Source organism: Babylonia areolata, chromosome 16 (assembly GCF_041734735.1).
Source record: "Babylonia areolata isolate BAREFJ2019XMU chromosome 16, ASM4173473v1, whole genome shotgun sequence".
Taxonomy (NCBI): Eukaryota; Metazoa; Mollusca; class Gastropoda; order Neogastropoda; family Buccinidae; genus Babylonia; species Babylonia areolata.
This window is the reverse complement of record NC_134891.1, coordinates 6,313,186-6,328,186: the sequence shown is the minus strand read 5'-3', so window position 1 is coordinate 6,328,186 and position 15,001 is coordinate 6,313,186. Positions and strand designations below refer to the sequence as shown.

Genomic DNA, 15,001 nt, shown 5'->3' with positions numbered 1-15,001 from the left:
ATCATCAGGAACACAATTATACGCAAAAAAACACACACAAAAAACAAACAAACAAAACAACAACAACAACGACAAAAAACGCAAAAAACCCAACAAAACAAAATAAACATAAAACAAACAAACAAACAAACGACAATTTAAATCTGAAAAACCGATTCTAAACTGTGACAGTAGACCACACACACACACACACACACACACACCAACAACAACAACAAAATAAAACACTCCCCCCTTCTACCCCTCTCCCTCCACAAACACACACATTTTGCCAGTAAAAAACTGTGTGTATGAAACAGATGTGCGACCTGCATTGAACGGCGCTGCGCATGCCTTGAAACTGACGAATCCAGCTGTCGCGCTCTGTAATGATGAAAAAGGGGTGTCAACATATTTTGAGACAGTTCGTTGCAAGCAACATCAGAAAGACGCTGAAATCGCATCGAAATGTCTGTTGCTGTGAACATGAGAACTCCTGGTTTCTTCATTTTTTGGTGAGTTATGTTTGTTTGTCTCTTTCTACATTGGCTCTTTTCTTTGCTTTTTATTACATTTTTTTCTTTCATTTTTCTTTCTTTCTCTCCTTCCTTCCTTCTTACTTCATTAAGTTTGTGTGTGGACATGACAATAATAAATAAACAGGTCACATATTCAAAATAGTTCTGGCGTTGGTTTTCTGCCTAAGTTAAGGGTACTTGTCCTCACACTGTTCTACGTCTTTGACTATCCATATGTTTATTCATCGTTCGGCATTTTATAGATTTACAGTTTGTTGCCATGACAGGTGGGTGGGTGTATGGACGGACACAGATGTGTGGTTGTACAGGTGTCATAAACATTCATCCTTACGTGAACAGTGAACAGTGAAACTTTATTTTTTAAAAACCCACAGGGGCACATGGATCTAAAAGACACACAATCCGACCATTACAGAAAAAAATACAGAGAACAACACATGCGCCAGAAAAAAAAGAAAGACAATAAACAGACAATCGGTCCATTTATATAAACTCACTCATGCAATCAATTCTTTCAAAACATATTCACATTAAAATAAGATTTAACCAACAAATGAAACCTAAATTAAATAAAACATTTCATGAATGACATAGTAACTTGTATAGGGACACAATGTTTTAGTCTGTGACAAATCATACACGGGTACATGAGCACATATTTCAAGCATTCATTTATAATATATGTTCTCATTTGAATATACATGTATGTGTAAGGTGACAGTTACAATCAGAATTCAGCTAGTATTGTTTTAATGAATCAAACTAGTTTGAACAAAAAATCTTTTTTTTTTCTTTTTTTTTTTTTTTAGAACACATTAATATTTGATATTTTAAGGCAATTGGGCGTATATAGAAGAAGGGTTTCAATATTTTTTTTCCGACTTTCATTAAACATTGGGCACAAAAATAAATAGATATTCATCTCCAAGTTCGTTACAATCACATTTATTGTACTTTCTTTCATTTCACTCAGTTCTTAAGAATCGCCCTTTTTGATTTGGTAGCTTGTGGTTCAAATGTCTAAATTGTAACAGAAAGCGAGCAGCATCAAGAGGCAAAACAACCAAGTATTTTTCGAATTGAAACATATTCTTATATATACGGTAATTGGAATATAATTCATTCTGATTTATTTCTGCATACCACTACTGGCTCCAATATGAGGATTATCATAGCAAGCATAGCCTGGGGCGGTAGTGGGGACAAGCTCCCACCACATATAAAGTGCTCCAGTATGGCGTGCGTCTCAAATAGTCTCTGACAAGCTAGCCCAACTCCTGGCCTGCGCATGTGGCTTAGCCTCTAAGCCTGGCGGAACTGCATGAACTGACAGGAGAAAGGACGAAAGGCAGGTCTCTGGCGTCTCAAAACCAGATGCTTCGGGCAGACGGAGCTCAGCCTGGGAAGTCAGTCCACCTAGGGGAAGGAAAACCCTGAGTCCAAACCTCCACTGCCTTTTGGCATACCCAGTCAGGGGAAATGCTTCGGGAGTAAACCCTGAGGAAAAATCCGGAGTTGGAGCCCCTAAGGCAGTTGGATGTTGCACTGACTTTCTTCTGGCAGCTCCTGTAGCCAAGCTGGTGTAGAATGTATTGCTCTGCGTTCCTTTGGATTACATCGGTGAGGCCGACAGGGGGATTCTGAAGACTGGGCAACCCAGGCTGTCAATAAACTTGGCCCAGGCTCGCGTCCTGGAGAGGTCACTTCATTGTTACTGCCCCCAGTGACAGAAACAACACAGGAGGCAGCAGTTACGAGTTATAAGCTAGGACCGATTGGCGTAGGTCCAGGCGTTACAGGCTGCATCCGACAGTGGGAGGGACCATCGCAGTCCCACTGTTCAGCTACTGCCCGCTCCAAGCAGTCCCCAGTCAATAAGTTGCTGACCCGCCACAGTCTGCCTGCTTAAATGGGTGCTTGGAGCTAGGGAAATAAACCGACAAGCAGACTATAACCCAGCACCAGGCAAAAACAGAAACAAAAAAACTTCCCATCTTGCGTTTAGCAAGCTGGAATGTCAGGACAATGTGTCCTGGTCTCTCAAATGACCTGTAACAAGTTGATGATTCCAGGAAAACAGCCATCATCGATCGTGAGTTCACAAGGCTCAAAATCGACATTGCCGCACTACAGGAAACAAAACTTCCCTTAAGCGGCAGCCTCAGGGAACAGAACTCCACGTTCTTCTGGCAGGGCAAGGAACTTGAAGAGCCAAGACTGTATGACGTTGGATTCACCGTGAGGAACCCTTTACTGTCCTCTGTGGAACCGCCATACAGTGGCACAGCCCACATCCTCGCCCTCTGCCTGTTAACCTCCTCTGGCACAGTGAACCTCCTGAGCGTCTATGCTCCCACACAATGTTCTTCTGCGGAGACCAAGGACCAGTTCTATGAGGAGCTTGACACCACCATCCGAGACATCCCTGGCACAGAACAGCTGTACCTTCAATGCCCGAGTGGGTTCTGACCACGAATCCTGGCCCAGCTGCATTGGCAACTTTGGTATTGGTAAACTGAATGAGAACGGGCACAGGCTTCTAGAGTTTTGCTCCTGCCACAACCTCTGCATAACTAACACATTCTTCTCCAGCATGTCACACCACCGAACTTCCTGGTGACACCCCAGATCCCGACACTGGCACCAGCTGGACCTCATCATCACTCGAAGGCCTTCGCTGAACTGTATACACACCACACGTAGTTCTCACAGTGCTGACTACATCACCGACCACTCCATGGTTGGCTGCAAAGTGCGCTTCCAACCAAAACGGATTCACCACTCAAAGCAGAAGGGTCAGCTTCGCATCAACACTGCCAGAACAGCAATTCCAGACCTGTGTGACTGCTTCGCCAACTCCATCGAGGATGCCCACAAAAACTGCCCTGCCGGCAATGCTGAGGAGAGGTGGAATCACATCTGTGTCACAATCTACAACTCAGCCACGGATACCTTCAGCAAAAGACAGAGGCAGAATCCAGATTGGTTGGAAGCCAGCATTGCTGTCCTAGAACCAGCAATAGAGACCATAAGAGTGGCGCTCATCAATCACAAAGGAGAGCCTTCTAAGAAGACACTCACTGCACTAAAGAAGGCCAGAAATGACACCAAACAGATCGCCAGATGCTGCGCCAAGACTACTGCCTGAACATCTGTCAGAACATCCAACTTTCCACTGACTGCAGCAACATCCGTGGCATGTACGATGGTTAGAAAAAAGCCTTCGGCCCATGTGTGAACTAGATCGCGCCACTCAAGTCAGCTTCCAGCAACATGGTAACAGACTAGAGCAAGCAGGTGGAACATTACCAGGAGCTCTATTAAAGAGAAAACACTGTCGCAGATGCAGCAGTGGAGAGCACCACCAACCTCCCTGTCATGGAAGAACTTGACATACCACCCTCTGAAGAGGCAAGGCCATCGACTCCCTCGCCTGTGCCAAAGCTCCACGTAAAGATGGCATCCCGCCTGAAGTCATCAAGGCTGGAAAAAAGACCGTGCTACTCCACCACCTGCTGGAGGACAGAGTGTATCTCCGCACCAGAAGTGATGGCAGTCTCTTCAACCTGGCCCACGTTTGTGTTCAAACCAAAGTGTGACAGGTTCTTATTCGCGAGATGCTTTTCGCAGATGATGCAGCTCTGAAAACTCACCCAGAGGAGGCACTCCAGTGACTCATCAACCACTTAGCCCATGCATGCAGAGTGTTTGACCGTATACCAAACAAGAAAGTCCTTGACCAGGCAGGCATCTCCATCATGTTTGCACTCCTGACCCAGTGCCGTCTGCGGTGGCTTGCCCACGTCAGGCTAATGGATGACGGGCGAATCCCCAAGGACATACGTTATAGCGAGCTCGCCACTGGTTCCAGACCTGCAGAAAGACCTGTCCTACGCTACAGGAACGTCTGCAAACGAGACATGAGGGCACGTGACATTGACCCAGCAGGCTGGGAGGTGGTGGCTGAAGCTCGTAACAGCTGGAGAAGGACCGTAAAGGCATGCGTCCAGAGGACCAAGCGGAAGAGAGGACAGCACTGGGAACAGTGGAGCGAGTGCAGACGGCAGAGGGATAATCCGTACCCTCTGAGCCAGGCGCGATTTTCACTTGCGGCAACTGCAACAGAGCCTTCCGATCCAGAATCAGACTGCACAGCCACAGCAGGTGCTGCAACTCAACAACTTGACCAAACTAGGCGCAGAGTTCCACTGTCTTCCATGACAGACAGACGCCAACAACAACAACCATTGCAGGATGCATTGATCTTGAATCCTTTGCTTAATTAATGCTTTAAACATATGGGTGGAATATCGTGCATCATCCCACTGATTTATCCAGAGACCACTAAGCTTAAGAGCATTTAATTCTCTTTCAACAGCGTCCAAGTATGCGAAAAAGTATTCTGCCTTTTCTTTTAACTTAAGCATGAAATAGTACATATTACTAGAGAACTTATTTTTTATTAACAGTGTCTGTTAAACGGAACAAAAAATTCAGCATTCGTTGTTTTGCCTGGACTTCTAATGGGAGCTGACCAAGTTGACTAAAACTATTTGTGAAGGAGTGGATTTATATAGCTAAAATATTATCTTTTAGAATTGCAAATTGCAATTTTGTAGCAAGAACACACATTTGTGAATACCATGCTTCCGATCCATATAAAAGAATAGGAACTGCAATGCAATCAAAAAGCTCAACCTGAATATCAATAGGCAACATCAGTTTCTTCATTTTTATAATAAGAAAAAACATAGATTTTTTTGCGCAGGTTTAAAACTTTCACCATAATTCATTTTCATACCGAAATATTGAAAGTCAAAAACAACATCTAACTTAACACCTTTATGAGTAAACTCTGGAAATTTTCTTGTTTTTTTCCTCTTGAGAGAACCACCACGTTTGTTTTCGAAGCATTAACTTTTAGCTTCCAGGTTTTAGAGTGATCTTGCATCTTGTTAAGGGCATTCTGTAGTGCAACTGGTGTTTCTGCTAATATGACAGTATCATCAGCATACAATAATGTGAACGTTTCAAACAGAATATCAACATGAGAGTCATCAAGATCGACATCAGTGGCAGCCATTTTTACAGAATCCAAACCAGTCACATTTTCATCAATAAACAATTTCAAGTCATTCACAAACAATGCAAGCAAAAACGGCAATAAATTTCCCCCTTGTCTCAAACCAGTTGTACATGAAAAATGATAAGATAATTCTTGAATTGCATTGTACTTGAGACTTAGCTTTGCTGTCCAAATCCTGTGTAACGCATAACAGCTTTCCAGTAACATTTTCATTAATCATTCTGAGCCACGAAAGGCCTGTCCACTGAATCGAAAGCTTTCTCACAGTCTATGAAAGCGGAATACAGTCGCTTTTTCTTCGCAAAAAAGAAGTTTATTATAGAGTGCAAAGTGAATACATGGTCTGTAACCAAGTAGCCTGCCCTAAAACCAGCTGCTTCTCCAACAGTATTATCATCATCCAAGTATGAGCAGTCTGTTACTGACCACACCAGTAAACAATTTACTGAAAAAACTTATGTTTGTTAACTTTGCTGGAGAGTCTTTACTTGTTTTCTGTTTATAAAGCGGTTTTACTATGGCTACAGTCTATTCTTCAGGTACCTTACCATAATGCATAACTCAACTGAAAGAAAAATGTAATCAGCAATACGAGATTCTCTGGGGCAGACTTAAGAAATTCATTTGTAATTTGGTCTATTCCACATGCTTTATTATTTTTCAGCTTTTGAATTGCAGTCTTTACTTCCTCCACAGGAAATGGCACATCAAAGACCTGATTAGTTTTAACATTATCATTATCCTGTGGAGCCTCAGTCTGTGCATCTGTTTGAATGAACTGTACCCATCAGTCTGTGCATCTGTTTGAACTGTACGGCCATGTACGGTAGCATCCATTCAAATACACACCTATACATGATTGAAATCTTTCCTTCTGTCTGTGAACGACTGAATACATACTACTACGTACATGTGCATAGATGTATACATTCATAAAATTTTTGTATCAACTTGCTTGAAGATCAATGAATTCTGTCTGTTTGCAGCAAGAAACGGAAAGCCTTCATGCTGTTTCTTCTTGTCGTGTCTGTTGCCGTCTTCTATGTCACTGTTTCCTCACTGGAAGGTATGGAAACTGGAAGCAACTGTTTTGTTTGAAATACTGAATATAGAATTCCAGGAGAAAAGATTACTCTTTCCTGGACATCAATGTAGCCAACATGGCGACAGAAGCCACTTTCTGGTTGCACAAAGGTGTTCATTAATATATAACATGAGGTAATGTATATCATCCTGTAATTCTGGCTACTGTATGTCAACAACGTTAGTCTATATAATCATGCTGAATCACTAATCGCTCATCTTTCCGTCAGTGTGTGTGTGTGTGTGTGTGTGTGTGTGTGTGTGTAAATTCATACTGAGAGGGAAGAATCGAGAGAGAGAGGGTGTTTTAACAGTTCGTTTTGCCACTGTTGTTTCTGTTTATTTTGTTTTGTTTTTTGTTTTCCACTTAATTTGACAATGGCAAGGAAGTTACACAAGTACTGATTAAGATATCCAGTCGTTTTGAGAAATTATAAAGGAAATATATGAAAGCGTCAGATTTAACTACTTCCCGTTCTTGAAGATACTGAAACGAATCAAACACAAGTATGCATGAGTATGTAAATATGGTGAGTGACCTGATGTAACGAACCACCAGTTCTGACGTTTTAATACGTGAATCCTTCGTTTCCATGTTTCCTTCTCTGCCTCTTCAGTACATGGACAGAACTCTCAGCCTTGTACGACTCTGTGCAGACTACAGGGCCTTGACCCAACTGGAACTGAACTGATCTGAACTGAGCTCTCTCTCTCTCTCTCTCTCTCTCTCTCTCGCATGACCAATATGATACTGATGTTCTTGAAAAAGATATAACTGAAGGCGAGGTATTCACAGCTATTCATGCTCTGTAAAACGGAAAAGCTGCGGGCCCCAATGGCAGAATAGGGGAGGTTTTCAAACGCGCGGCTCTCGTTATTGTGCCATTTTAGGTTATTCTTTTCAACAAATTGTTCACGTCAGGTATATATATATATTTCAATCCCAGTGAACAGAAGCTGTCATTCAGCCACTTCACAAGAAAGGTGATAAGAACTCTCCCGACAATCATAGGGATATTTCCCTTTTGAATGTTTGCAGTAAACTTTATAGCCACATTTTAAATCAGCGACTTAGTCAGTGGATTGAGGAGAACAGTGTAAAAATGAAAGTCAGGCAGGTTTTAAGAAGAAATACGGTACCATCGACCATGTCTTTACTCTGTTTGCTTTCACTCAAAAACAACTGTCTTATCATAATAAATTATACGTCCCCTGTGGGACTCCATGTTCAGTTTTAACGGGTTCAGACTGGAAATTATCAACAATGACAGACTGGAATCAATCAGCAAGATAAGGTTTGAACCAGTTTAGAACAGTGCCGTTGTTGACAAATGTAAAATGAAGACGGGAAAGAAGGACTGAATGGTCTATTGTATCAAAGGCGACTGACAAGTTGAGAAGAGTGAGAAGGGAAATCTGTCCTGAGTCAGACGCTAGCAGTAGGTTATTGAGGATGTGGAGGAGAGTTGTTTCGGTGCTGTGGTCAGCACGACAGGCTGACTGAAATGGGTGGATGAGATTGTTGAAACAAAGGTGATTGTTGAGCTGCTTCAGGACAGCTTTTTCAAGGAGTTTGGACAGGAATGGAAGATTAGAAACTGGTCGATAGTTTTTCAAAATGTTTGCATCAAAGTTGGATTTCTTCAGAAGAGGCTGGACGATTGCAGTTTTGAAAGTGGATGGAAACGTTCCAGTGAGAAGGGATGAGTTGACAATATTGGTGATTGTGGGGAGAAGCTGTGAGACACACTGGGAAAAGACTGAGGCTGGTATAGGATCGAGCTCACGGGATTTTTGTCATTTCTTTCAGGATTTCATGGACTTCTGTTTCAGTTAATGGATTAAAGGAATGGCGAGGAGTGCCGTTGAATTGAGGATCAGGATGAGCAGGTTTGAAAGGGATTTGGTCTAAGATGGTACGAATATTTTGGACTTTGTCAAAAAGGAAAGAGGAGAAGACACTGGGGAGTTCAAATAAAGTGTAGGCAGAAGGAAGGGAGTCTTTTTTACAGTACCAAGAAGATTATTTTGACATGATAGAGTAAAGAGATTTGGTGGATGTGGCATCGAGAACTTGAGAAGAAAAGTTTGTCTTCGCTGATGAGATCAGATATTTGACTTTATTGCTTTTTGCGAGTGAAACAAATTATTGGTCATGTGCTTGGCTGTGTTCCTTGGCAAGGCTTTGAAAGTATGTTGCTAATAGTAAAATGTTTGTGTTGTACCTCTGCATGGACTTGTAACCACCCCTATTGACATGGGCCAATGGTCTAATCATTAACTTTAAACATTTCAGTGTTCACTCGCTCTCTCTCTCTCTCTGCACGTATTTAAGTGTGCACGAAAATGCAAATGTATATTTTATATGATTTTCCTTATTTGTTTCCAGTTTCTTCTCACATCGCGTTGGGAAGCATAACTTCAGCACTGGTGAGTGGATTCATATCTGAATGACGTACATACGATTTTCAGTACAGTCAGGTGTAAAGACACATGTTGATAAAACTGGACCACCGTGCCATAAATATTGACTCTCTCTAAACCCTAACCCCCTTCCCCTGCATGCACACGTAGATAAGTAGACAAATTATATTACACTATAAGTGTTATATCTTATCATATTATGTTATATCATATCATATTATGTCATCACATGAACTATAGTATCTCATTGTCATCACTACATTCTATACATGGCTCGTAATTATTAGAGACACAACATTATCTGTCACTCCTCATCTTTTTCTCCCTCATCCTCCCTAGAGTGACTGATATTTCTTGATCCAGAACAGAGTTAAACAGTCATCCATTAAATTGACGGGATTTGTAATCGCCATTTGTTCTAAACGATTTTGACAAAATTCATAAAAGATGTCTACTCAAGTCATGGGGGTCTAAAACACAGAATGGATGGTGAGGTAAAGGGAAAAAAATAGTTATTAATTGATTCGTTTAGATGTCAATCGCAGCCAATAAAGACGTCAAAATTTGGGGAGGGAGGGGAGGTGTAGCCCAAAACTGGATACACAGAGAAACAACAAGACAAAAAAATTGCACACAACATCATCACCTAAAATGGTTCATTGCAGACGTTCTGAACAATGATAAAAACAAGAGCAATAATACACGGCATTTGTAAAGTGCAATACGTCATTGCACACACACGCCCACGCACGCCCCCCCCCCACCCCACCCCACCCCACGCACACACACACATCTATGGAAAGCAGTGACAGGGACAGAAAAAAACAAAAACAAAAAAAAACACCAACAAGAATGCAATGACTTCCCTTCCCAAAATAAAGGGAGCAAACACAAAACAGTACTTATATATATATATATATATCTATATATATATATATATCTATATATATCTATATATATATATATATATATATATATATATGTATAGACTTGACACCTTGCATGACACAAGGAAGGCAGAAAGTATATGCATGCATACGCGTGTGTTCTCTCTCTCTCTCTCTCTCTCTCTCTCTCTCTGTGCTTTTCTTTTCAGAGGTTCTCTGACTCCAGAGAGAGCACCAGACTGTCTCCCTCAGCACTCAACCCAGAGGACGTGCTCCGTTTCACAAAGAGATGGGAAACGGTACAGAACGCCTGCAGACTTCACATAAACTCTCCCAGTCTGCAGAGAAGATTCCGTCTTAGGATCAGACTGCCCTTCCATCCTCCCATTATGAACGTGTCAGTGTCTTACTGTCCGATTCCGAAAACGTCATCCACAACATGGAAAGAGATTCTCAATGCCATTAGAAAAAAAACAAAAAGTGACACTCAAGACATAAAATCACTCAAAGAATCCAAACACAAGCACGTCACGTTCATGTTCGTGCGTGAACCTTACTCACGTCTCCTGTCTGCCTATGTTGATAAACTTTTTTCACCAAATACGATCTACTGGAAGTTGCATGGAAAGTACATCGTGAGAAACTTCCGGCCAAACTCTACATGGATAACGTGTGGGCATGACGTCACTTTCCCAGAATTCATCAAGTACTTCATTCACATGGAAAAGACAAGACAACATCAAGACCGACACTTCATACCCATGTACAGACTATGCCCAGTATGTTCATGGCCGCATGCTTACATTGGCCAACTTGAAACTGTAAGTGAAGACATGCCATTCATTCTGAAAGAGATACAGTCACCAGTTGCCTATGAAAGAGATTTTGAATCACACAACATTGGCGCAAACGCACGCAGGGATCTCACTGGTGGTGCTTTGCGGTGTATTTCTATCGATACTGCTTGCAGGCGCATTTGGAAAAAGTGGCATGTAAGAGGACACATTAGTAAAACTCAGGTGTTTCCACTCAAACAGGAGCAGACGAGAGTTTCTTTTAACATAACGGATTTTATCACCGCAGCCTTGACTGCCCAAGCTCACTCAGGAGAGAGGAGATTCCGCGTGGGGCAAAAGAAGGAAGCACTGAAAGAGGCATATGCCCAGGTGTCTCTGGAGGATCGACTGGAAGTGAAGAAGTTGTTGTCGATGGATTTTGAACTGTTTGGATTTGATCCTGAGCCGGAGGAAGTGTTCCCCAAGGTACCTTTCATACCAGACCCGAACTTCAGTTATTTTGACTTGTACAAATAATTTGGACGTTTTGATGCTGTTTTTGTTTTACATACTCCCTCTTGCAGAATGTGTACATATATGGCGATGCTGCTCTTTTTTGTTTAATATTTTTCACTTTTTAATTTGACATCATTTTCTTTTGTTTGAAAGCACGCCATAGTAAAGGCATTGATTCTTCAAGTTGTGTTTTTACTGAAAGTACACAAATTTCATAACGTTAACTTAAATGGCAAGTCAAAAAAAAGTATGTAAACCAACTATTCCATGTGAGTTATTTCGATTCTGGAGCAGAACAAGTTTTTACCAAAAATCTGGAAAAGAAAAATGAAATATCTGTTTTTAGATTCCTGCTGTAAATTCACCAATCACAATTTGGACCATGTGACTTCTAAAAACCATCAACGTCAATCACTTGTTTGTTTTCAAACAGAAAAACAAAGAAAAAAGGATCTCACATGTATCAACATTTTGCTTCAGAGATAATCGAAATTAAATAGCTTGATACTGACTGGCAACTTGATAGGGAAAAGAAACGCATCATGGGAAAAACATAACTGCAGATAAAATCAAATCTCTAAGTGAGTGAATGAACAATGAAATGAAATAGAAATTACCAAATACTATCAATATATACGGAAGTAATCAGTACGTGGGAATCTGCAATAAATTATCAGCACATGATACAATGTAGTACTTAGCTGTGACACAGGGCAGTGGGTGGAGAGAGAAACAGGCTGTTGGAGAGTGCACACACACACACACACACACACACACACACACACACACACACACACACACACAGAGAATGGACAAACGCCAACTGTCATTACATTGCCTGTTGCACTAACAGTCGTGTCTTTCTGGGCTTCAGTCAGAATATAGACAGGGTTGGTTTCTTACAGTCGTTTGGGGCTAGAATGTCTAGAGATAGCTGCCCTTCACTTCTTATTATTTTATTTTATTTTATTTTATTTATTCATTTTTATTTATTTATTTTTTTAAATAGTTTTGGTCACTTCTGCTGTGAGAAACCTCATGGTTACTGATGTTTAGAGACGGTTGTCAAAGTTATTGCTGAGTAGTTCCCTTCCCCCCAAGGCTGCATGATCCACATCACTCCACCATCTTTCATGCAGCCACAAAGTGAGTACATATTCCAACAACGCAGTGAGAACAGGAAAGGATTTCCTTTGGCCTCGCCGGTCCCCTTTTGCCAGCGTGTCACCAGTGACGGGTTCCAGCCACACATTTCCACTCGCTCAGTGCACGGTCTGTTGCACTCAGAAGTCATGGTAAAGTATGCCTGTCTAAACAGTGCACTGGTGGAATTTTGAAAGGCAGAATGTTTGCGGATGGCTTTGAAGCCAGATATTATTGTGCCTTTGTGTCCCAGAAGGGCACACACATGGAGATAATAGCATAACTACATAGGCGACAAAGAAACAAAGTTAATTATATGCAGCGAAAAACGTAGGATAAAATATTTCCAGAATCATGTGTGTTCCTCCCAGATATCCAAACCAGTTTTTGAAAATGATGAATACGTTGACCAACACTGTCAGTCTGCATTCCAAAATCCAATGAAGAAATACCCCCCCCCCCCCCACCCCTAAAAAAAAACAAAAACAAAAGATGTGGTGTAGTGTATGTGGATTTGTCCGAACCCAGTGACGCCTCCTTGAGCTACTGAAACTGAAACTGAAACTGTGACTCGGAAAATATTTTAGCCAGCTTCGGCATACCACCTGTAACAACACCTGAAGTATTTGGCGAACTGCCCGTGAAACAATCTGGAGCAAGGGACTCAGACTGAACTGGCGGTGAAATGCTATACAAAATTTAAGTGCAGCATATGTATCAGACAAGTAAGAGTGTCTGATACACTATGTCTGTAATTTATGTACTGATAAACAAATTTCCCATTAGAATTTAAGAAAGCTAATGTTATACCTGTGAGAATGCTCATCCCTCTAATTGTAAACATATTTCTGAACTGTCCGTTTTGTCCAAGTCACACTTAAAAGACGTTTTCAGACACACCTTTATTCCCATCTCAATTAGTGTGATCTGATACAAGAAAACCAGTCGGGTTTTCGAGAAAAGCTCTCTTGTCACACAGCTCGGATATAAATTATCGAAAGATGTCTTTAAGTTACAAACAATAATGTTTAAGGGGTATTATCTCTGTTGACTTCGCTAAGGCTTTTGATATCATCAATCACATTCTTCTGGTTAGAAAACTCGCGCAGTACAAACTGTCAAATGATACCTTCAAATTATGTATCTCCTTCCTCAGTGACAGTCTTCAGTGAGTTGAAATCAGTTCCAGCACATCTAATTTACTCCCTTTGAATTTGATGTACCACAAGGATCAGTGCTTGGACATTTTTTTATTTTCTATCTATATTAGTGACTTACCATTCCATATACAGTACACATGCAAAATAGTCGCTGATGACACATTATTTCAGCCAAACAATGATAATCCTACTGAACTTGTAATTAATGTTCAGAACAATATAAATGGATTGGTCAAATGGGATTGAACCACATGTCCCTATGCACAGGTAAAACTAAATGTAGGTATGTGGCACACAACAGAAACGACAAAACGTGTGCCACTTTCGCACCATTATACGTCCAAGGGCAAAACAAATGAAGGTTTAACATCACACACAGTTTTAGGATTATTATGGACAATGACCTGTCATGGTCTGATCACATTATTGACCAGTGAAAATGAATTTCCAAAACATTATTAAGAATTTTCTCAACCTTAATCAGGGAAACTATTTTTTCACGTGACTATCCTATCTCTGTTCCTATCTATGCAAGCATCTTATGGAATAATGCCATCGCAAGCAACCTCAAGCACATCACTTGTTTCCATAAAAGAACTATAAAGCTGATACAGTTAAAATCCAATGATGTGACAGATACAGACTATAAGAATATAAACATCCTCCCGCTCAGAAAAAAAATCATATTTAAAAAATGCATTACACATACAGTATAGTGAATGGAACGAAAAAAGAAAATAACCCAGAATTTTATGATGAATGAAAATAGACACTCAAAAACGTTCTTTCAAAGACCCAGAAACAATTTACATTATTGTAGTTTAACTTATTCTGGGGTAACGATGTGGAAAGCTTAACCTCCCTCTTTAAAGTGATGTCGTTTGAAACAAACATGAAAAAAAAAGAGAAAAAAAAGCAAAAGAAAAAAAGGAAAGAAAAAAGAAAAGAAAAGCACTAAGCAATATTTCATGAGAAAATATGATTCGATCATTTGAAATGATTGTTCTTGTGTCTCTAACATGCCTGCCTATCTGTCTGTCTATCTGTCCGTACATCTGTTACTGTCTTTCTGCCTTTCTCCCCTTTCTGTCTTTCTCCAACAACACTGGAATAAAAGGAAAGTTTTTATGTTCACTTCGGGATATGTATGATTTTGTAATGTCATGTGTAAGGATAAACTATCAGCTCTCAGATTATTTTGCCTGTCCTGTTGGTGTTCGTCAAGGATGTGTATTAAGCCCCAACTTATTTTCTCTTTTTTTATAAACCAGTTAGCAGATCATGCATCATGAAATGGAAAGCATGGTATTCAAATGCTTCCCGGAATTCCACCCCCCCACCCCCCACCCCCTCCCTTCCCATGTGTTTGTGTAAATGGCCTGAGACCGATGTACAATAAACCATTTGT

The 15,001-nt window shown here is 40.9% G+C and overlaps 1 protein-coding gene across 1 annotated transcript; it reads left to right on the top strand.

The window, feature by feature from the left end:
- Window positions 1–412: 412 nt before the first annotated feature.
- LOC143290819 (uncharacterized) lies at window positions 413–14,967 on the top strand. The gene is made up of 4 exons (XM_076600343.1): window positions 413–494; window positions 6,591–6,670; window positions 9,077–9,117; window positions 10,208–14,967. Exons 1-4 carry the CDS (start codon window positions 448–450, stop codon window positions 11,309–11,311), a joined length of 1,272 nt encoding a protein of 423 aa, XP_076456458.1. The 5' UTR covers window positions 413–447; the 3' UTR covers window positions 11,312–14,967.
- The last annotated feature ends 34 nt before the right edge of the window (window positions 14,968–15,001 follow it).

Bases quoted from the DNA above. Each gene is read 5' to 3' on its own strand.
- LOC143290819 (XM_076600343.1), top strand. From the start codon at position 448: ATGTCTGTTGCTGTGAACATGAGAACTCCTGGTTTCTTCATTTTTTG. The intron at 495-6,590 runs GTGAGTTATGTT...GTCTGTTTGCAG, and splicing joins CCTGGTTTCTTCATTTTTTG to CAAGAAACGGAAAGCCTTCA. The intron at 6,671-9,076 runs GTATGGAAACTG...ATTTGTTTCCAG, and splicing joins CACTGTTTCCTCACTGGAAG to TTTCTTCTCACATCGCGTTG.